General features: G+C 47.3%; 1 protein-coding gene and 2 non-coding genes across 3 annotated transcripts; all 3 read left to right on the forward strand.

The window, feature by feature from the left end:
* Nucleotides 1-3505: 3505 nt before the first annotated feature.
* nop56 (NOP56 ribonucleoprotein homolog) lies at nt 3506-18864 on the forward strand. Its single transcript, XM_060832145.1, has 12 exons — nt 3506-3582; nt 6079-6168; nt 7970-8084; nt 8625-8792; nt 9033-9231; nt 9765-9952; nt 11320-11471; nt 12018-12118; nt 14102-14250; nt 14736-14857; nt 17927-18097; nt 18175-18864. Exons 1-12 carry the CDS (start codon nt 3580-3582, stop codon nt 18379-18381), a joined length of 1665 nt encoding a protein of 554 aa, XP_060688128.1. The 5' UTR covers nt 3506-3579; the 3' UTR covers nt 18382-18864.
* On the forward strand, nt 9472-9608 carry LOC132821117 (small nucleolar RNA SNORA51). Its single transcript, XR_009645298.1, has one exon. It is a non-coding gene; the product is annotated as a small nucleolar RNA SNORA51 (small nucleolar RNA).
* On the forward strand, nt 15107-15180 carry LOC132821107 (small nucleolar RNA SNORD57). The gene has a single exon (XR_009645295.1). It is a non-coding gene; the product is annotated as a small nucleolar RNA SNORD57 (small nucleolar RNA).
* Nucleotides 18865-21382: the final 2518 nt, after the last annotated feature.

Genomic DNA, 21382 nt, shown 5'->3' on the forward strand with positions numbered 1-21382 from the left:
CTTGAAAGAAGTTCTAGGATTTACATATTAATGAATCGAAACATGAGTTCAACACGCGGCGAGATATTGAACAATTCTTCCGCCGCCTTCGCCTCCGTGCCTACTTTCACAACCAAGACTCCCGTCCACCCTCTGACGACCCCTTCTCCCGCCTCCAACACACCCCATCCACCTGGACACCCCGTGCTGGCCTCCTACCCGCCCTCGACCTCTTTATAGCCAACTGCCGCCGTGACATCAACCGACTCAACCTGTCCACCCCTCTCACCCACTCCAACCTCTCACCCTCAGAATGTGCAGCCCTCCACTCCCTCCGCTCCAATCCCAACCTCACCATCAAACCCGCAGACAAGGGAGGCGCGGTGGTAGTTTGGCGCACTGACCTGTACACCGCTGAAGCCAAACGCCAGCTCGCGGACGCCTCCTCTTATCGCCCCCTTGACCACGACCCCACCTCCCACCACCAAACCATCATCTCCCAGACCATCCAGGACCTCATCACCTCAGGGGATCTCCCATCCACCGCCTCCAACCTCATAGTCCCACAACCCCGCACCGCCCGTTTCTACCTCCTGCCCAAAATCCACAAACCTGCCTGCCCCGGCCGACCCATTGTCTCAGCCTGCTCCTGCCCCACCGAACTCATCTCCCAATACCTCGACACGGTCCTGTCCCCTTTAGTCCAAGAACTCCCCACCTACGTTCGGGACACCACCCACGCCCTCCACCTCCTCCAGGATTTTCGCTTCCCCGGTCCCCAACGCCTTATTTTCACTATGGACATCCAGTCCCTGTACACCTCCATCCCCCATCACGAAGGACTCAAAGCCCTCCGCTTCTTCCTTTCCCGCCGCACCAACCAGTACCCTTCCACTGACACCCTCCTTCGACTGACTGAACTGGTCCTCACCCTGAATAACTTCTCTTTTCAATCCTCCCACTTCCTCCAAACTAAAGGAGTTGCCATGGGCACCCGCATGGGCCCCAGCTATGCCTGCCTCTTCGTAGGATATGTGGAACAGTCCATCTTCCGCAACTACACTGGCACCACCCCCCACCTTTTCCTCCGCTACATCGATGACTGTATCGGCGCTGCCTCGTGCTCCCACGAGGAGGTTGAACAGTTCATCAACTTTACTAACACCTTCCATCCCGACCTGAAATTCACCTGGACTGTCTCAGACTCCTCCCTCCCCTTCCTAGACCTTTCCATTTCTATCTCGGGCGACCGACTCAACACAGACATCTATTATAAACCGACTGACTCCCACAGCTACCTGGACTACACCTCCTCCCACCCTGCCCCCTGTAAAAACGCCATCCCATATTCCCAATTCCTTCGTCTCCGCCGCATCTGCTCCCAGGAGGACCAATTCCAACACCGCACAGCCCAGATGGCCTCCTTCTTCAAGGACCGCAGATTCCCCCCAGACGTGATCGACGATGCCCTCCACCGCATCTCCTCCACTTCCCGCTCCTCCGCCCTTGAGCCCCGCTCCTCCAACCGCCACCAAGACAGAACCCCACTGGTTCTCACCTACCACCCCACCAACCTGCGCATACAACGTATCATCCGCCGCCATTTCCGCCACCTCCAAACGGACCCCACCACCAAGGATATATTTCCCTCCCCTCCCCTATCAGCGTTCCGCAAGGACCACTCCCTTCGTGACTCCCTCGTCAGATCCACACCCCCCACCAACCCAACCTCCACCCCCGGCACCTTCCCCTGCAACCGCAGGAAATGTAAAACTTGCACTCACACCTCCACACTCACTTCCCTCCAAGGCCCCAAGGGATCCTTCCATATCCGCCACAAGTTCACCTGTACCTCCACACACATCATCTATTGCATCCGCTGCACCCGATGTGGCCTCCTCTATATTGGGGAGACAGGCCGCTTACTTGCGGAACGCTTCAGAGAACACCTCTGGGCCGCCCGAACCAACCAACCCAATCACCCCGTGGCTCAACACTTTAACTCCCCCTCCCACTCCACCGAGGACATGCAGGTCCTTGGACTCCTCCACCGGCAGAACACAACTACACGACGGCTGGAGGAGGAGCGCCTCATCTTCCGCCTGGGAACCCTCCAACCACAAGGTATGAATTCAGATTTCTCCAGTTTCCTCATCTCCCCTCCCCCCACCTTGTCTCAGTCGGTTCCCTCAACTCAGCACCGCCCTCCTAACCTGCAATCCTCTTCCTGACCTCTCCGCCCCCACCCCACTCCGGCCTATCACCCTCACCTTGACCTCCTTCCACCTATCCCACCTCCATCGCCCCTCCCCCTAGTCCCTCCTCCCTACCTTTTATCTCAGCCTGCTTGGCTCTCTCTCTCTCTTATTCCTGATGAAGGGCTTATGCTCGAAACGTCGAATTCTCTATTCCTGAGATGCTGCCTAACCTGCTGTGCTTTGACCAGCAACACATTTGCAGCTGTGATCTCCAGCATCTGCAGACCTCATTTTTTACTCTTTGAATCGAAACCTGCAACCCATTCTGAAAGAAGAAGCACTTAACATCAATCTAGGTTTGTTCAATACATCATTTCAGTTGCATGACACTTTTCATCTTTTGCTATAAACTCTGTGTCTCATGATCCTGCTCTACAGCTACAGGATGAAGGAGCGTCGCTCCGAAAGCTAGTGTTTCCAAATAAACCTGTTGGACTATAACCTGGTGCTGTGTGATTATTTTTAACTTTGTCCTTTTCCGGGATACAATTTGTTTAGAAGGAGAGTCATATTGAACCTCAGACATTAACTCTGTTATGTGCCTGACCTGCTGGACTTCTCCACACTTCATAATTCATAGATACCTATTGGTAAATAGTTAGTGTTTATCCATTGGTCAGTCAGTTGGTTTATGTTAGTTAGTGACTGAACAATAATTAGTCACTCAGATGCTACAACATTTTACCTTTGAACAACTTTGACAGGATCCTGAGCTGATTGGCTGCTCCGCAACGAATGGGGCCTTCGGAGTGGCTGGTAGGCGGCCAATGGGGGCCCGAGCTGTCTGCTCAGTGACCAATGGGGGCTCGAGCTGTCTGCGCGGTGACCAATGGGGACCCGAGCTGCCTGCGCAGTGACCAATGGGGGCTCGAGCTGTCTGCGCGGTGACCAATGGGGACCCGAGCTGCCTGCGCAGTGACCAATGGGGGCTCGAGCTGTCTGCGCGGTGACCAATGGGGGCTCGAGCTGTCTGCGCGGTGACCAATGGGGGCCCGAGCTGTCTGCGCAGTGACCAATGGGGGCTCGAGCTGTCTGCGCGGTGACCAATGGGGGCTCGAGCTGTCTGCGCAGTGACCAATGGGGGCTCGAGCTGTCTGCGCGGTGACCAACGGGAGCCCAGGGGTGACAGCGCCGCGGCCAATGGGGGGGAGTCCGGATTGTTTGCGCGACAACGGGATTGGCTGTAAGACAACCTATGGGAGCCCGGGCGGGCTGCGCGGCGGCCAACCGGATTGTAGATCGGATGCTCGGCGGCCAATGAGGGCGCGGGTGACTGCGCCCTCGCTGATATAAGAGGCGGCGTCACGTGGCCGAGGGTCTCAGTCGGCGCCCGGACGGAGAGATGGTAAAGTGGGGGCGCGGGGGAGAGAGAGGGGGGAGGGGGCAGGGGGCCGGGGGCCAGAGGGGGGCCCAGCACGTGGCGGAGGATCCTCGCCCCGGAGCTGGGTTGCCAGCCTCCTCCTGGGTCCCCCGGGCCCGGGCCACATGGCGGGTAGGCCGCGGCTCCCCCTCAGGCCCCGAGCTGCATCCGCTCCAGCAGCTGTTGGGGGGGGGAAACTGTGGAGGGAGTCCCCCTCCCCCTCCCCCTCCCCCGGCCCCGGGTAAGGTCATCAGGGACCGTCCAGGGAAGGTGGCAGTCCCCTGGCAGCCAGGTTTGCGGAGTGTGTTTGCGGGCTGGGCCTGTACTCGGGTTTGAGTGTGGGGGTGACCTCAGTTTAATGTACAGGGTTCCCGGGGGGGGGGGGGGGTTAGCCCAGGGACTGCAGGTGCTGGGAGTGTCAAATAAAACATATTCCTGCAGAGCATCAGCTGGCCTGTGCAGCCTGTGGCAGAGGGAGCCTCAGGCCAATGGCCCTCCTTCACTTGATTCAGTCCATAGCCAGGTTCCCCCTTGTAGGGGAATCTGGGACCAAAGCTTATCATCTTATGAACAATTTCAGACCAAAGTGTGCGCTCTCCTTTATTTAATCTTCAAATTCCTTGCTGCAGAATCTGAGTTATAAGAATAGGGTTCAGGTTTGAAATGAATGGGGGGTGTGGGGGGGTGGGGAGAGTTGAAGTTCCTGATCATCAGGATCAAATTACTGCAGATGTTGGGATTGTACTCCAATGACTTTTAAAAGAATGAGAATTACAGTATTCTTAAGGGAGTTACGCCAGGACTCTGGATGCTGCAAGTCCAGAAGGGAAACATTGCTGGAGAAACCCAGCAGGCCCTAGTAGCATCTGTGGAGCAAGTGAGAGACGGAAATGCAGGTGCTAGAAACCAAACAGCAGATTGAGGTCACTGGGTCAGGAATCATCTAATGAGGAGTCATTGATTTGCATCATTAGCTTGCTATAAGCTGAAAATGTGTTGCTGGTTAAAGCACAGCAGGTCAGGCAGCATCCAAGGAATAGAAAATTCGACGTTTCGGGCGTAAGCCCTTCATGCTGCCTTTACATGGATGCTGAAAATGTGTTGCTGGAAAAGCGCTGAAGAAGGGCTTATGCCCGAAACGTCTATTCTCCTGCTCCTTGGATGCTGCCTGACCTGCGCTTTTCCAGCAGCACATTCTTAGCTCTGATCTCCAGCATCTGCAGTCCTCATTTTCTCCTTTCCATGGATGCTGCCTGACCTGCTGTGATCTCCAGAATTTGCCATTTTTGGTTAAAGGTTACCAAATTGTTTTGGATTTCGTTCAGTCATGTCTGCTTCTGTCTTATAGTCTTAAACCATGTTGTATATGTCTAAGTGTTGAATGGGGCTAATAAAAAGTCAGTTTTACTCTATCTAGCCAGCATTTTTCTCATTTGTCAAGGCATGAATGCAATAACAAGGAGGTTATGATGTAGTTATATATGTTGGGTCGCAGCTGGAGTACTGAGATTCTAGTCGCTACGTTATAGGAACGATGCCATTGACTAGAGAAGCCGCTAAAAGGGTTCACTAGATTTTGTTGCCTGGGCTGGAGTGATTCCACTTGGTTTGTTTTTGCTTAAAGCCAAGAAGGTTGAGGTGCTTCTGATTCAGATGTAGAAAGCCAGGAGGTCATAGAGAGAAATTTTCCCCCTTAACGGGGTCAGTAATCAGGGGCTGGAGATAGAGGGAATTTCTTGAATAACAATTTGTCAACCATTGCTTCTTGCACTGCGTGGAAGGCTGTTGTGAAGATGGGAATGCTCAAGTGTTTTCAGTTAGATCGGTATAGTATACCAGCCTACGGGGCAGGTGCTGGAGGGTGGGATAAGTATGTATTGGAAGTGTTCAGCTGGACGTTGGCAGTTTATTTGTAGATTTTGTTGAGGTGAGGAGAGGCAGTCATTTGCAAAAATGGTCAAGGGTGATGATGCAAGAAGACAGGACGAATTGAAGAAACGTCAATGTAATGTCATTGGAAGTATGACTGATGAAATTATCCCCAAACTCTGCATTTAAAAATACATAGGAACAAATGGGTGGACTTGCATTGTTGAAGTCTTAAATTCAGAAGAATGTGAAGTATCTAATGGGGAAAGGAGGGATTGCCCGTTGAGCTTATGTAGAGCTGTTTCTTGGAGAGACATGGGGATAGAATGGGTAGTGTGTTGAGGTGGGTATAAAATTGCTTAGCAAACAGGAAACTAAATGGGTCTTTTTCTGAATAGCAGGCAGTGATTATTGGGGTAATGTGCTATGAAATTGCCGCACTCAACCTTACCTGTATAAAACTCATCTGTAACTTTAAAAACAACCTTAGTTAAAGCCAGCAAATTTTCCCATTGATTGACAATACCTCTGGGGTTGCACCATAGATGCTTTGAGGCATTACAAAGAATATGCTGTGGGTATTCTCTGAATTGTCACATGTTCTCTTGTCAGGTTCTGTTACACGTGTTGTTTGAGCATGCCGCTGGCTATGCATTGTTGGCGATTAAAGAAGTGGAGGAGGTCGGCTTGCTCCTTCCTCAGGTGAGCATGTGGGGACAGGTGCAATTTTCCTGTTTTGTGTGGTTAGTTTTTTCAAATTGGTTAGTCATAGTCATAGAAGATGGAAACAGACCCTTTAGTCCAGCCAATCCATACTGACAGTAATTCCAAACCAAAGTAGTTCCACTTGGCCTATATCCCTCCGAAAATTTGTTGTTCATGTACTTATCCAAATGTCTCTTAAACTTCCTCTGGAAGTCCGTTCTGCACGCAAAACAGTAAAAAAAATTTAAAAGTTGTGGCTTTTTCCTTTCACCTTAAAAATACCCCCCCCCCGGAACTGGACTCCAGGTGAGTTATAACCTCAACATAACATTCCGACTTCTATCCTCAATGAGCAATAAAGGCAAGTGTGTTACACGCTTCTTAACCGCCCTGTCTGTGATGCAAACTTAAAAGAATTATGTACTTATCCCACAGGTCTCTGTTCTACAACTCTCCCCAAGGCCCAGCTTCTAATTGTATGAGTCATACAGATGTATGGCATGGAAGCATCCTTCAGTCCAACCTGTCCATGCTGACCAGATATCCCAACCCAATCTAGTCCCACCTGCCAGCACCCGGCCCATATCCCTCCAAACCCTTCCTATTTATATACCCATCCAGATGCCTCTTATAAGTTGCAATTGTACCAGCCTCCACCACTTCCTCTGGCAGCTCATTCCATACACGTACCAGCCTCTGTGTGAAAAAGTTGCCCCATAGGTGTGTCTCATATCTTTCCCCTCTCACCCTGAACCTATGCCCTCTAGTTCTGGACTCCCCGGCCTGCCCTTGTTTATTTTTATCATAAAGCACTCCCTCGTTTCTCCAAATTAAAGTCTTGTCAATCGGTCCATTGAGCTAATTCTCCAAGTTCTCTTTGTAATCTTCGATGACCTCCTTTACTGTCCACTGTATCACCAACGTTAGTGTCATCGATAAACTTAATAAACATGCCTTGTATGTTGTCATCCAAACCAATGTTTTATAAATGATAAACAAAAGTGGATTCAGCGCACATCTCTGAGAACCACCACTGGTCTCTCACCTCCAGTTCCAAAAGCAGCCCTTCACCATCACTACCTCCTGCTGTTTTGTATCCAGTTGGCAAGCTCCCCTTGAATTCCACGTGATATAACTTTACTAACCTGCCTCCTGTGTGGAACTTTGTTGTAGGCTTTGCTAAAGTCCAAACAGACACTGCCAGCTGCTTTGCCCTGAATCATTTTGATCACTTGCTCAAAAACCTCAATCAGGTTTGAGACACAATTCCCCTCGCACAAAATCTTGCTGACTATCCCCAGTCATTCTTGTAAGTTCTTGCCAAATAGCCAGGTATGGTACCTGTGCAGCACTTGTTAATACAAGATTGTCAGTCCAGGTTGTACCTGCCAGAGTCTGGGCCCTCAAATTTTCTCTCTCGCTCCTGGAACTTCACGGCACCTTGTTTAAGAACAAAAACACTGGCAGTTTTGTACTGATCAAGTTTGAAGGAAACCATGTTTTTGGCTAATAGATGCTGGTTGGATGTATTAACCTAGTCATGCCTTGGCTCAGCAAGCCAGAACAATACAATGGCTGCCCACTGATCATCCGATAAATCTGTCTGCGGTCTGTATTGATGGGTGATTGGGAGCTAGTTAGTGTTTGGCGATCCGGTTGACTGTGTGGGAGGGAGAGCAGCATTGTTCTCTGCTGTCGGCCTTCTTGATTGCATTCAGTAATGTTTGAGACAGCTCCCAGGCCAGGTTTGTAGCTGTCATGAGCTAATTGGCTGAGCAACTGTCCCTTCCTGTTTCAGGTGGTGGAGAGTATGCTGACCATCGGCAAATTCAACACTATTGTTAAACTAGTGGCATTTTCACCGTTTAAATCTGCCCAGAGTGCCCTTGAAAACATGAATGCTGTTTCTGAAGGTGAGTCTGGGAATTTCTGGTTTGGATGGGATTCTAATGATGGCCATGTGATGACTTACCTAATTGAGTTGCTGTCTCTCTTCTATGGTCCATGTAATGGCAGTCCTGTGATGTACTGAGGGGGGAATCATCTCAATCCCTATTCTTTCGTGGGAAGTGGGCATTGTTGGTAAGGCCAGCATTTATAGCCTGCCCCTAGGCACCATTCTAATCTAGACTCCAGTGCTCCTATGCTCCAATTCCCCACTGCAGTATGCAGTTAAAGCTGAAACATTCTTGTTTTCAAACGAGAGGTAGGTGTAGCGTTTGTGGCTAAAGGGATATGGAGGGTGAGAATGGACATGAGTAGGGTGTTTGAGTTCAATCAACCATGGTCCTATTTAATGGTGAAACAGGCTCCAGGGATTGAATGGCCTACTCTCTGCTTTATGTCCTCTGACAGTTTCAGGGACTTGGAGAATTCTGTTGTGCAAGGCTGGTGTATCTGTCACCTGAGCCTGTTGTAAAGTGAGTTAACTGAGCTGACTGGCTGTTTCCTAGGTATTGTACACGAAGATCTGAGGCTCCTGTTGGAGACAAACATGCCTGCTTCCAGCAAGAAGAAGAAGGTGATCCTGGGGGTGGCAGATCCCAAACTCGCAGCAGCCATTCAGGAGGAGATCGGCATTCACTGTCAAACTGGAGAAGTGGTAGCAGAAATCCTCCGAGGTGAGGGTGGGGTCGGTGAAGGGACTGAGTCGGTGTTGAGCTAAAAGTAGGATTCTCACGGTGATTGGGTGTGGGTTACACAAGATTCTGCTTGGAGTGGTCTGCCTACGCTGCTATTTGAGATTTCAGTATAACATCTCTCACATATCCTTGCACCATCTCCTTCTTTTCTAGAATTCTGTTGTAAATATCTATTTTTTTTTGCTTCCTCCTGAAGGGGTGTTTTGTTTTCTGTTTTAGGGGTGCGTCTTCACTTCCACTCCCTGGTGCAGGGTCTGTCTGCACCGTCTGCTGCGAAAGCCCAGCTGGGACTGGGCCACAGCTATTCTCGGGCTAAAGTGAAGTTTAATGTGAACCGTGTAGACAATATGATCATCCAGTCCATCAGCCTGCTGGACCAGCTGGACAAGGACATCAACACGTTCTCCATGAGAGTCAGGTAAGTGCACACCTGGATGGCTTGACCTTTTAACTAAAGGCATCAGTGTCCCCAAAGCTTGGTGCTGGCACCGTTGCTTTTTAGATACAAGATTGATCAGCAAATTGGTGTTATCAAAATGCCAAGAAATTATAGTTAATGTGGCATAACATTGGTGTGCGGCTGGAGAAATGAAACATTGTATGGTCAAATGTTTTAAACTCTGGCAGCTCTTGGATCGGGCCATATCTGTATCCTGCTAGCCTCCTTTGTCTTACCGCAGACAGTACTCTCTCTGTGCTGACTGTATAGAAACAGGAGGTAAAGTATAATTCCCTGCTACACCACAGCCATGCTGCTTCTGTGGCTTGCGTTGTATTGTTGACAGGGAGACACCACCAAACTTGTTCACGAAGTCATTTAGCGAGGTTGTGAATTGATGACGAGGGCTTGACTTATTTGACCACCAGGCGACCTGTTAACCTCCCTGGGTGTCTCTAGTTAAGAGCTGTATCTCAGTAGCAGCTGTGACCTGTGTTCCTTTCTCTCCACAGAGAGTGGTATGGATACCACTTCCCAGAGCTCATCAAGATAGTTACGGACAATTATACTTACTGTCGACTGACCAAGTTAATTGGGAATCGTAAGGAGCTCTCTGAGGAGAGCTTGGAGGCCCTGGAGGAGATTGTAATGGACAGTGCCAAAGCCCAGGCCATCCTTGATGCAGCACGCAGCTCTATGGGTCAGTTATGCATTGTTGTGTTGAATGTCTGTTGCTTCCAGTACCCTCTACATTTAGCGGTTGCTGGAGTCTTTCTTCAGTCTATTCCTGTGTATATCCGAGGCAGTTCAGGGATCGCCTTACAGCTGTGTCACTATTAAGAGTTCAAATTGTCAGAGTTGTGTAACATGCTGTGATGATCTCTCAAATCTGTCAATCCTCTGATTAAACTGTGAGGATGCTCCATGTTCTGAGCATGTTCATCCTGGCCTTGGACAGAATTGTGCTGGTGGTATTCTGTGAGGAGATTACACCCTAGTGCACTCTCCCACCTGCCCGGGGCTGTACGTATAGGGCTGTAAACAAGAGCAAGTGTAAAACCCTTCAGGAAAATGTGGTCATTGTCAGAGCTGCGAATGTATTTATTGAGAATATAAGTCATGGGTTAGGCTGCAACTTGCAGTTTGGGTCAGCTCACTGCCAAAAGGTGTAATTGTGCTGAAGAAGGATACTGGGAGGTTAATCAGCATGTTGCCAGAACTGGGCAGAGTACAGCTGACACATGATTATGCAGGTTGGTCTTGTGCTCCTTGGAACAAGGCCAGGGGATGTTTGTTTGGAGTTGTACATTTCAGGGCAATGTTCCTGGGTAGGGTGGTTGGCACTTTTCCCACCCAGAATATAGAAAGACTAATGGAGGCAGAAAGGTGTCCCTGATCTGTACCTCATGCCATCACCTGCAGGAATGTGGAAGGTGAGCTTAGGCTGGGTGGCCTGTTTCTTAGCTAGAACATACCGCATGGGCAGAGTGATCTCTGATCCTGTGAACTGTATGCTCCCACACTATTCCCATATTACTGTGTTCGATATGAGATGATGTCTTGACTTTTAACTCCACAAACTGAGCATGCACAATTATCGGAGCTGGCGAATTCCAATCCTCGTCTCCGTCCTTGTATTCCCAGTCCGTCTTCTAGATTACTTTGCTCAGAAATCTGCTCTCAGCATTTACACTGAAGCCCCTTGAGCATGTTATATTTTTCCTCCTGATTCTTCTAGGCTCTTTTTTTTAAAAAATGACATCTGCTCCATCCCTCCTTTATAGGATGGTCCCTTCGTCTAAGGAATGATGTTTACTGAATCTTTTTTGCACTCTGTCAAACAATGCTTCCTAAGGAATATTAAAACAGTGTAGTTGTGTGGTGACCTCAGGAATGTTAATTACATTATTTAATCTTCACTGAAGGGATTTTGGTTAACATGATTTACCTTCCTAATTGTATGTTTACCTGCATGTTAACAACCTGTGATTTTGTGCAATGTTTTCATAGTGAGTACTCTGTCAGACTTCCAATGCCATCTAATGTCTGCATCTCTCGCTCTGATAGGTATGGATATCTCTCCAATCGACCTCATTAACATTGAGAGCTTCTCTAACAGAGTGGTCTCTCTGGCTGAATACAGGATGACTCTACAGGAATACCTGCGCTGCAAGATGAGCCAGGTGGCACCAAATCTGGCGGTCCTCATTGGGGACGTGGTAAGTGGTTTCATGTTTTGCCCAATTCTGAACATTTTGACAGCGGGTAACCACCCATCCTCATCCAGGTGCTCTCTTTTAATCTTGCACTGTTTCTGTGCAAGGGCTTGCAGTGAAAGTTACAGTAGTGGGATTTGTATTTTTGTTAATGTCTTCTATCCTTTGGAAAGTGTCTTGGTGTGCCTGCAGTATTAAATCTTGTCAATCATCTGATGAAACATTGAGGATGATTCCATGTTCTGAGTGTGTTCACTCTGACCCTGTTTGGATGGGATCAGTGAAGTCCATTGTCCCAGTCTCCCTAGAGTTGGGTATCAATGTGACTGCAGCTAATTCTTTAACATTTGACTAGCTCCTGCATCACAGCACAATGCACTGCCCCCTGTAACTGGAATCCCTATTTTTCCTGTGAAGGTTAGCTTCTCTGACCAGATGAAAGTATTTGTAGTCCTGGCATGGTTCTGTGATGGGGCTGATGGTGTTAGGCTCCAGGGGGCCATTACCGACATGTGGTAAATGTTAAGTTTGTTCTTGTTCCCTCTTTAGGTGGGTGCCCGTCTCATCTCCCGTGCAGGCAGTCTGACAAATCTGGCTAAGTACCCAGCCTCAACGGTGCAGATCTTGGGTGCAGAGAAAGCTTTGTTCAGGTATATCTGCTGGGTGGCTGTGGTGATGGCAGGTTACTGGGTGGCTGTGTTTGATGTGCTGCCAACATGTTTTCGGGCAGTGAGAGATAACCAGCCCCAGCTCTGAGCAGCCCCCACTTTACTTCATGATGCTGCTACTAATGTCTAGCCTTTTAAGGGGTGCAGTTTGGATTTGGATCCTCTGCATTAGGTATTTACTCGGTCTTTTATTGCCATCACTTTCATTTTTAGTTTGTAACTGATTAACATGGATAATGTTGCATCTGAACGCTGACACGTGCACCGTTAACCTCTTGTACATTTCAGGATGTTGGTGCCACTGATGTGGAGGAGTCGGTGTTGGGCTGGGGTGGACAAAGTTTAAAAACCTCTCACCACCAGGTTATAGTCCAACAGGTTTATTTGGAGCGATTAGCTTTTGGGGTACTGTTCCTTACCTGATGAAGGAGCACGATGAAGGAACCTGGTGTTGTGTGGTTTTTAACCAGTGTTTGTGGCCCACCTGAATTTGCCCTGGAGAAATAGGGTGAGCCACCTCTGGAACTGCTGCCAGGATAATGTATGTTTCCAAGTTGAGTTTGTGTATGACTTGCAGGACGTGCTGCTGTTGGAGGAGGCTTGAATAATTACTGCAATATTCCATGATGTGCCTCTGGAGAGTGTGAATGTTAATGATGCCTCTCTAGTAGGCCACTCGGCCCCTCTGGTCTGCTGCATAAATTAGATTACTTAGTGTGGAAACAGGCCCTTCGGCCCAGCAAGTCCACACCGACCCGCCGAAGCGCAACCCACCAATACCCCTACATTTACCCCTTACCTAACACTACGGGCAATTTAGCATGGCCAATTCACCTGACCCGCACATCTTTGGATTGTGGGAGGAAACCCACGCAGTCACTGGGAGAATGTGCAAACTCCACACAGTCAATTGCTTGAGGCGGGAATTGAACCCGGGTCTCTGGCGCTGTGAGGCAGCAGCGCTAACCACTGTACCACCTATAAGAACATATGGGTTAGGAGGTACAAGAAGCCCTTTGAGTATTCACTATCTCTATCATAAAGATCACAGCTGATTGGAATTCCGCATTCTTTATTTGCCTCAACAAGAATTTTCCCCGTTCCTATTCCTTAGGCTTCAAAGCATAGGTTTCCATCGCTTTCAGGAAGGGTTCCACTGTCTGATCCTCTCCATTTGTCTGTCTGAAATGGCCTGCTTTTACTGATAAATGGTACCTCCCATCGAGGCTCTCCCACAAGGAGAAACCCCCAGGCTGTCCACAGGCAAGCTGTTGGGGCCAGTCAGGATCCTATATGTTTCAAACCAGGCACTAGTTCCTCCTTTATAAACTCCCAAAAGCAAGCCCATGCCTGTCCAACATTTGTTATGTCAGTCCATCCACTCTGGGTATTATTTCTTTTCAAAATAAGGTTTTCAGTACTGTACACAATATTCCAGGTGTGGTCTCATCGATGTCCCCTACAGGTGAAACATAACTTCACCTTCCACATCCATTTTCCCGTATTCTCCACTCACTTTCGAAGGGTTAGCTCCTTTTCTGTCTATTGACAATCAAGTTTTCATTCCCTTCCTTCTGTTTTCTTCGTTAATTTTAACTGTATGTTTTGGTGTTTATCAGTTTCAGTCCATGGTCTCCTGAGTTGTGATTATATAATTTTCTTTAAAGCTCGATGACATGATACATACATAGTGTATCCACCCCTTAGAGATTTATTTCTTACTGTAGTGTTTCTGTTGTGTATTCCCCATGCTATTTCCTATATACCTTCCTCTTGTACTACGTTTTCCTGAGTTATGCAGCTTTCTTGAACACTGGACCTCACAAACCAGTGGCCCATGAGCCCACGTGAACAGCACCAAGTGGGCCATTTTGTTGATGGAGAGGGTGAGCTGACCTAACTACCCTCTTGTCGGGAGGGAATTATGTCCATCTAACTGCTGTTTCCCTCCCTGTCTGACTGCAGAGCTCTGAAAACCAGAGGAAACACTCCCAAGTATGGCCTCATCTTCCACTCGACCTTCATCGGCCGAGCGGCTGCAAAAAACAAGGGCAGGATTTCCCGTTACCTGGCCAACAAGTGTACCATCGCTTCGAGGATTGACTGCTTCTCAGGTGAGGTCTCCTCTGGGTTCACTGCGGTGTTGCATCAGCCTTCAGGGTGACTGCAGTGATGTTTGAGAATTTTTCGTCAACCGCATTTCACTGCTGTGAATGTTGACAATGTTTCTCTGAGCAGAGCTAGCTGGCTGGAGCCCTGTCTGCTGTTCCAGCTGGTACGGGTGTAAGGTGCTGCTGCTTATTTTCATTCTGTTTGACAGCACAGCAAAACTGCCGGCTTTAGTTGGTATTGATATGTTTGGCAGGATAGGCCTGATGGGCTGCAGAACTGTACAGTATGATGATGTAGGTAAACCTGGTAATGATCCATCACATTAAGGTGGAGCTGAAGTTAGTAAACCCATTGGGAATCTTTGGGCGAGGGCATGTACTCCTGTCCAAGGCTGTTTGAGGGACTAGCTGGAGGTGAGCTGATGTATGAATAAAGCTGACTGTTCTCCTGTGGTACAATACATTGACTCTAAATTGTTCTATTTCAGAAGTACCCACCAGCGTTTATGGAGGCAAGCTTAGAGACCAGGTTGAAGAGAGGTTGGCGTTCTACGAGACTGGTGAAGCTCCTCGCAAAAACTGTGACGTTATGAGGGAGGCTGTTACTGAGGTGGGTTGTGAGGCATGAGATGGGGAGGGAGGGAATGAGGCGTAACAGCAAAACCTGATGGTGATATGGGATTTTCTTCCTTAACAGATGCTGTTGAGGACAGCTCACAATTCCCTGGTTCCTTTTAATAATGCCAGTTTTAATGATGTTCTCCTGTGTATTAATGTGGTATCTTGGTTATACATTCAGAAGAGCATCACTGTGCTCCTTACTGAGTTCTGATGCTGTTGTCAGCTGGATGGGGCCTGTTGGAGATGATGCAAATTGTAATAAACTGACAGGTACTGTGGAGGGGAAAAAAACTGATTTAATGAGGCTGATCCATGGGGCTCCATCCAGTAAATGACAAAGAACAAAGTTTACAGCCCAGGAACAAGCCCTTCGGCCCTCCATGCCTGAGCCGATCCAAATGTACTGTCTAAACCTGTCGGTCAATTCCTATGCATTTGTATCCTTCTGCTCCCCACCTACTCATGCATCTGTCCAGACACATCTACCGTGCCTGCCTCTACCACCTCTGCTGGCAACGCGTTCCAAACGCTCACCACCCTCTGTGTGAAGTACTTGCCGTGTGCATCCCCCTTAAACTTTCCACCTCTCACCATGAAAGCATGACCTCTTGTTACTGAATCCTTCACCCTGGGAAAAAACTTATCTCTATCCACCATGTCTATAACCTTCATGATCTTCACTGCGAACACCTTCCATACCAGGCAACATCCTCGTAAACCTTCTCTGCACCCTCTCCAAAGTGTCCACATCCTTTTTGGTAATGTGGCGACCAGAACTGTACACTGTATTCTAAATGCGGCCAAACCAATGTGTTGTACAATTTTAACATTACTTGCCAGTTCTTATACTCAATACCCTGTCCAATGAAGGCAAGATACTATATGCCTTCTTGGAGAAAAGTGAGGACAGATGCTGGAGACCAGAGTTGAAAAATGTGGTGCTGGAAAAACAGCAGGCCAGGCAGCATCCGAGGAGCAGGAGAATCGACATTTCGGGCATAGGCCCTTCAGGAGATTCACCTGCTCTATATGCCGCCTTGACCACTCTATCCACCTGTGCAGCAACCTTCAGGGTACAATGGACCTGCACTCCCAGATCTCTCTGCCCAAGGCTCTTCCATTCATTGTATAATTCGCTCTAGAATTAGACTTGTCTAAATGCATCACCTCACATTTGTCTGGATTGAAAGCCATCTGTCACTTTTCTGCCCAACTTCAGTCTATCGATATCCTCCTGTATTCTCTAGCAGACCCTTATGCTTTCTGCTACTCCACCAATCTTTGTCATCTGCAATAACCTCTAGTCTACCAACACATCTTCCCTACTTATGCAAACTTGCTGATCAGACCAACAGTGTCCTCTTCCAGATCATTTATATATATCACAAACGACAGTGGCCCCAACACTGATCCCTGTGGAACACCACTGGTCACCTTTCTCCATTTCAAGAAATGCCCTTCAATTACTTCTGTCTCCTGTTGCTCAACCACTTCTTGATCCACCTAGCTAGAACACCCTGCACACCATTTGACTTCACTTTCTCCATTAGTCTACAATGGGGACCTCATCAAATGCCTTACTAAAGGCCACGTATATGACATCAACAGCCCTTCCTTCATTGAACAGCTAGGTCACTTCAAAGTACTCTATTAGGTTGGTAAGGCACGATCTCTCCGCTCAAAACCATGTTGCCTATCACTGATAACCTTATTCCTTTCCAAATATAAATAGATCCTATCTCTGCCGCAACTTCCCCACCACTGACGTCAGGCTCACGATATGTAGTTGCCTGGAATATCCCTACTGCCCTTGTACAGGGGGACAACATGAGACACCCTCCAGTCCTGTGGCACCTCACCTGTATTTAAGGATGCCACAAAGATCTGTCAGGGCCCCAGCTATTTCTTCTCTTGCCTCCCTCAGCAACCTGGGATATATCCCTTCTGGTCCTGGAGATTTGTCCACCTTAACCTCTAGCCTACCAACGCATCTTCCCTACTTATGTCAACGTGGTCCAGACTAATCAAACTTTTATCTCTAATCTCAAGATTCGTCGTGTTCCTCTGTGATGCAAGGTAATCATTCAGAATCTCACCCATTCTTTCAGGTTTGGCACACAGCCTCCTTTCGTTAACTCTTAGTGGACCAATCCTTTCTTTAGTTACCCGCATGCTGCTTATGTAAGAATAAAATGTTGTGGTTCTGTTTGCTGAGCTGGGAATTTGTGTTGCAGACGTTTCGTCCCCTGTCTAGGTGACATCCTCAGTGCTTGGGAGCTTCTGTGAAGCGCTTCTGTGATGTTTCTCTCAAATCACTACAAATGCCGAAGGAAAGATCACAGAAGCACTTCACAGGAGGCTCCCAAGCACTGAGGATGTCACCTAGACAGGGGACAAAACGTCTGCAACACAAATTCCCAGCTCGGCAAACAGAACCACAACAACGAGCACCCGAGCTACAAATCTTCTCTCAAACTTTGAATAAGAATAAAATGCTTTGGGATTTTCCTTAATTCTGCTTGCTAAAGCTATTTCATGACCCTTTCGATATTTGTCCAGGGCCCCGTTCTGTTCTTATCTGCCTAGACCTTATGTATGCTTCCCTTTTCCTCTTGGCTGGTTGTACAATTTCTCCTGTCATCCACAGTTCACAAATCTTGCCCTTCCTGTCCTTTTGCCTTCAACGGGACATGCCTATCCTGCCCTACCGTTCACCTATCTCTGAAAGCTTCCTACATCTCGAATGTGGACTTCCCTTCAAATAGCTGTGCAATCCATATTTCCCAGCTCCTGCCTAATTTTGATATAATTGGCCACTCTCTTTATCTACGAGTATTCTAAAACTTGAAGGGTTGTGGTCACTTCCCAAAACAATCCCCCACCGCAACCCCTCCACCTGTCCTGGCTCGTTCCCCAGTACCAAGTCCAATATGGCCCCTTCCTCGTCGGGGGCAGCTGGCTCCAGTCTCACCAGTGCAGGTAGAATGGCTGGCATAGGTTTGTAGCAGTTTCCCTTTGCATATGAGGTAGCCCTAATTTAAGCAACTTCTGATTCTAGGCTACTGAGGTGGCAGCAAAATTGAAGAGAAAGATGGAAAAGAAAGAGAAGAGGCGAAAGAAGAGGGAGAAGAGAAAGCTGGAGGCCTCTGCTGCTGCGGAAGGAGAGGAGGAGGAGGAGGAGGCGCAGGCTGTGGAGCCGGCTGCCAAGAGAGCCAAAGCTGAGAATGAGGTGAAGGAAAATTCTCTCTTCAGACTGAATGTCTCTGGGTAACTTTCCCACTCGCTAACACTCCTCTCTTTGTGCAGGAGAATGCAGACGTCGAGGTGGGGGTGAAGAAAAAGAAGAAGAAGAAATCAGTCAATGAAGAGCTGACGCTTGACAATATGTCGAATGGTGTCCAGGAAGCAGTCGTCCCCAAAAAGAGGAAGCATCTGATGGCTGAGGAGGTCGAGGAGCCGGTGACCCCTATGTCAGACAAGAAGAAGAAAAAGAAGAAAAGCAAACCTGAGTAAGGCAGGGAGGGGTGCAAAACGATCTTCCTAACCTGTCTGGCAACTAGTTTAACATTGACTTATTTTTATATAAATATTTAATTTTGCTTGTTGAAGTTGTTCTGCCTGTTGTGTGTGTAATGAGACCTGTCATACCAGAGTCTTGATGAGCTTGGATACTCCCTGTTCAATCCAAGATTCCTCCTGCTGTTTGAGGCAATGCCTTCAATTCAGTGGCTGTGTGCAGGTATTACTACTTCATAGAGCACAGCTTTACCAGGGACTGTGGTATCCATCATTAATGTCCTGATGGGATGGGATTCAGTCCTGGCGTTGTGCTGGTCAGCATCAATAGAAATGCCTCCCCTGTTGGCTGCCCTTGCTGGCCTGAGGTTAACATCCTCTGGCTGATTTGGTGGAGCAAGGAGTTGGTGAACTGAGATTAAAGTTGGAAATTGTATGTGTATATGTATATATGTACAGTTATTAAATTTCAGTATTTCACACTGGATTTGTCATTATGATTTGTCAGCAAGTTACACCAGTCAGCATCTCTTACTGAAGGAGAGGCTGTGGGCTTTGAAATTGCTTTTGCTTCCATGTGATGGGGGGTAATGGCCTTCTGCTCCACGAAATAAGATAAACAGGACATTCTGCCCATTTTCTCTACCTGCCTTTCACGTCACTGTCTGCTCACTGCATATTGAAAGGACTAGCAATCTTCACAAACATTCCTCCTGTCTTAGGTAGGAGACCCGATTGTTATAATTCTAGATGGTAACACAGAGCAAGTTGTTTCCCAAATGAAACTTACTTTATTTAGCTTGAAATTGATTAAGGTGGTTAGTCACTGAAACATTTACACACAGTTGCAGATATTCTTTAACAACACAAATTTACAGGAAAGGCTATACTAGACAGTTTAATTCATGCTGCTATAGCAAAACAAAGTTTCACCCTCTGGTCTGTTCTGTTACTTTACACAACAATTTTACAAAACCTTTTGAGCTCTGATCTGGATTTTTCACAATTCTAATGGCCTAAACATTTTCAGTCTGGAAAACTTTCTATCTCTTAAGCTTGGAAGTTCTACACCTGCATCCACTGGGGTGACCGGTTACCCCGAAGCCATACTGAGGTCTCTGCACATTAAACAGTGCAATCTTCCATCCATTCACCCTCCATCATTATCCTGTAGACACTTGATTGACGTCACAAGCTGCATTGCAAATTTAGATCACTTCCAAATGCCCTTTACCCTCATAGGTAACTACAATTTATCTATCAATTTGGATTTTTAAATAGTTATGTACATGCCTTTCAACATACCTGGTTTTATAAATACTACCTCTCTGGTTTGAGATTTCCCTGTAAGCTTAAGATTCCTCACCAGTTTAGAAGGTTATACATTTGTCATTATCCACATTGCTATCGAGCTGTTGCCTTGTGTTTTCTCAATTACTTCAAATTCCCTCTCCTGAATCTTAGTCCTTTTTTCCATGATTTGGAGATGCCGGTGTTGGACTGGGGTGTACAAAGTTTAAAAATCACACAACACCAGGTTATAGTCCAACAGGTTTAATTGGAAGCACACTAGCTTTCGGAGCGATGTTCCTTCATCAGGTGATTGTGGAGGCCTCAATCGTAACAGAATTTATAGCAAAAATTTGCAGTGTGATGTAACTGAAATTATAAATTTCATCTGTTAGAATACAGTGATAGTTTCACTTCTTTCATGTGTAAATCACAAAACCTTTTTTTAAAATTGCATTCTCGGGTTAGCTGTTAACAATGGTGATAGCTAGACAATATGTTGAAGGTGTTAGCCCCCTGTGTTCTCTGTCTATGACCTAATGTTTAGATTGATTCTAATCTAAAAAGTGAGATAACGGAGTTTTACATAAATTCATGCAGTTTTTGAGCTCAGAGTTCTACATGAATGTATGTAGTTTTTGAGCAAAGTACAATGTAACTTTGCAAGTACAAATTCACCCCACAAAATATGTGCGCGTGTGGGTCTTTGTCTGGGGTGGGGGTTGAGTGAGAAAGTGTGTAGTGAGTGCAGAGTGTCTTAAGGTCTGTGAGGGGATGGGTGTGTGGGTGTTGAGTGCGTGTCTGTACCTGTATCCGTGTGTATGTGTAGTGCAATGGTGATCACCTGTAATGTGACATGAACCCAAGGTCCCAGTTGAGGCCCTCCCTATGGGTACCGAACTTAGCTATCAGCCTCTGCTCGGCCACTTTCCTCTGCTGCCTGTCCCGAAGTCCACCTTGGAGAATGGTCACCCGAAGGTCCGAGGCTGAATGTCCTGGACCACTGAAGTGTCCTCCAACTGGGAGGGAACCCTCCTGTCATTTGATTGTTGTGCGGTGCCCATTCTTCCGTTGTCGTAACCTTTGGTCGGTTTCCCCAATGTACCATGCATACATTCATGTAGCACTGAGCTCAAACTGCAGGAATTAATGTAAAACTGTTATCTCACCTTTTTTTAGATTAGAATCGATCTAAACAACAGGTCATAGACAGAACACAGGGGGCTAACACCTTCAACATATTGTCTAGCTATCACCATTGTTAGCTAACCTGAGAATGCAACTTTAAAAAAGGTTTTGTGATTTACACATGAAAAAGTGAAACTATCACTGTATTCTTACAGATGAAAGGCTTAACAATCAATTTTTCAATGTATAATTTCAGTTACATCACACTGCAAATGTTTGCTATAAATTCTGTTACGATCGAGCCCTCCACAATCACCTGATGAAGGAGCACTGAAAGCTAGTGTGCTTCCAATTAACACCAGGTTATAGTCCAACAGGTTTATGTCCTTGTTTTTTCAGTTTCAGTTGTGTGATTGAGGAAGTCAACAGACTGTCCGTGTGTCTTTCTGTTCTGTACATTAAATGGTTTCCTTCCCCAGTAACAGATTAATTTTTTTGATACAGGGTGAATCTGAAAATGTTTCCGGTTTAGAAATCTGGAAAAATTGTGAAATAATTCATCCAGATTCAGTTAAGGTGG

The sequence above is a fragment of the Hemiscyllium ocellatum genome, chromosome 1 (assembly GCF_020745735.1).
Source record: "Hemiscyllium ocellatum isolate sHemOce1 chromosome 1, sHemOce1.pat.X.cur, whole genome shotgun sequence".
Lineage (NCBI taxonomy): Eukaryota > Metazoa > Chordata > Chondrichthyes > Orectolobiformes > Hemiscylliidae > Hemiscyllium > Hemiscyllium ocellatum.

Excerpts from the sequence above, each read along its gene's own strand:
- nop56 (XM_060832145.1), top strand. Across the intron at positions 8,085-8,624 it reads CATGAATGCTGTTTCTGAAG|GTATTGTACACGAAGATCTG; the intron begins GTGAGTCTGGGA and ends GCTGTTTCCTAG. Across the intron at positions 12,119-14,101 it reads GCAGAGAAAGCTTTGTTCAG|AGCTCTGAAAACCAGAGGAA; the intron begins GTATATCTGCTG and ends GTCTGACTGCAG.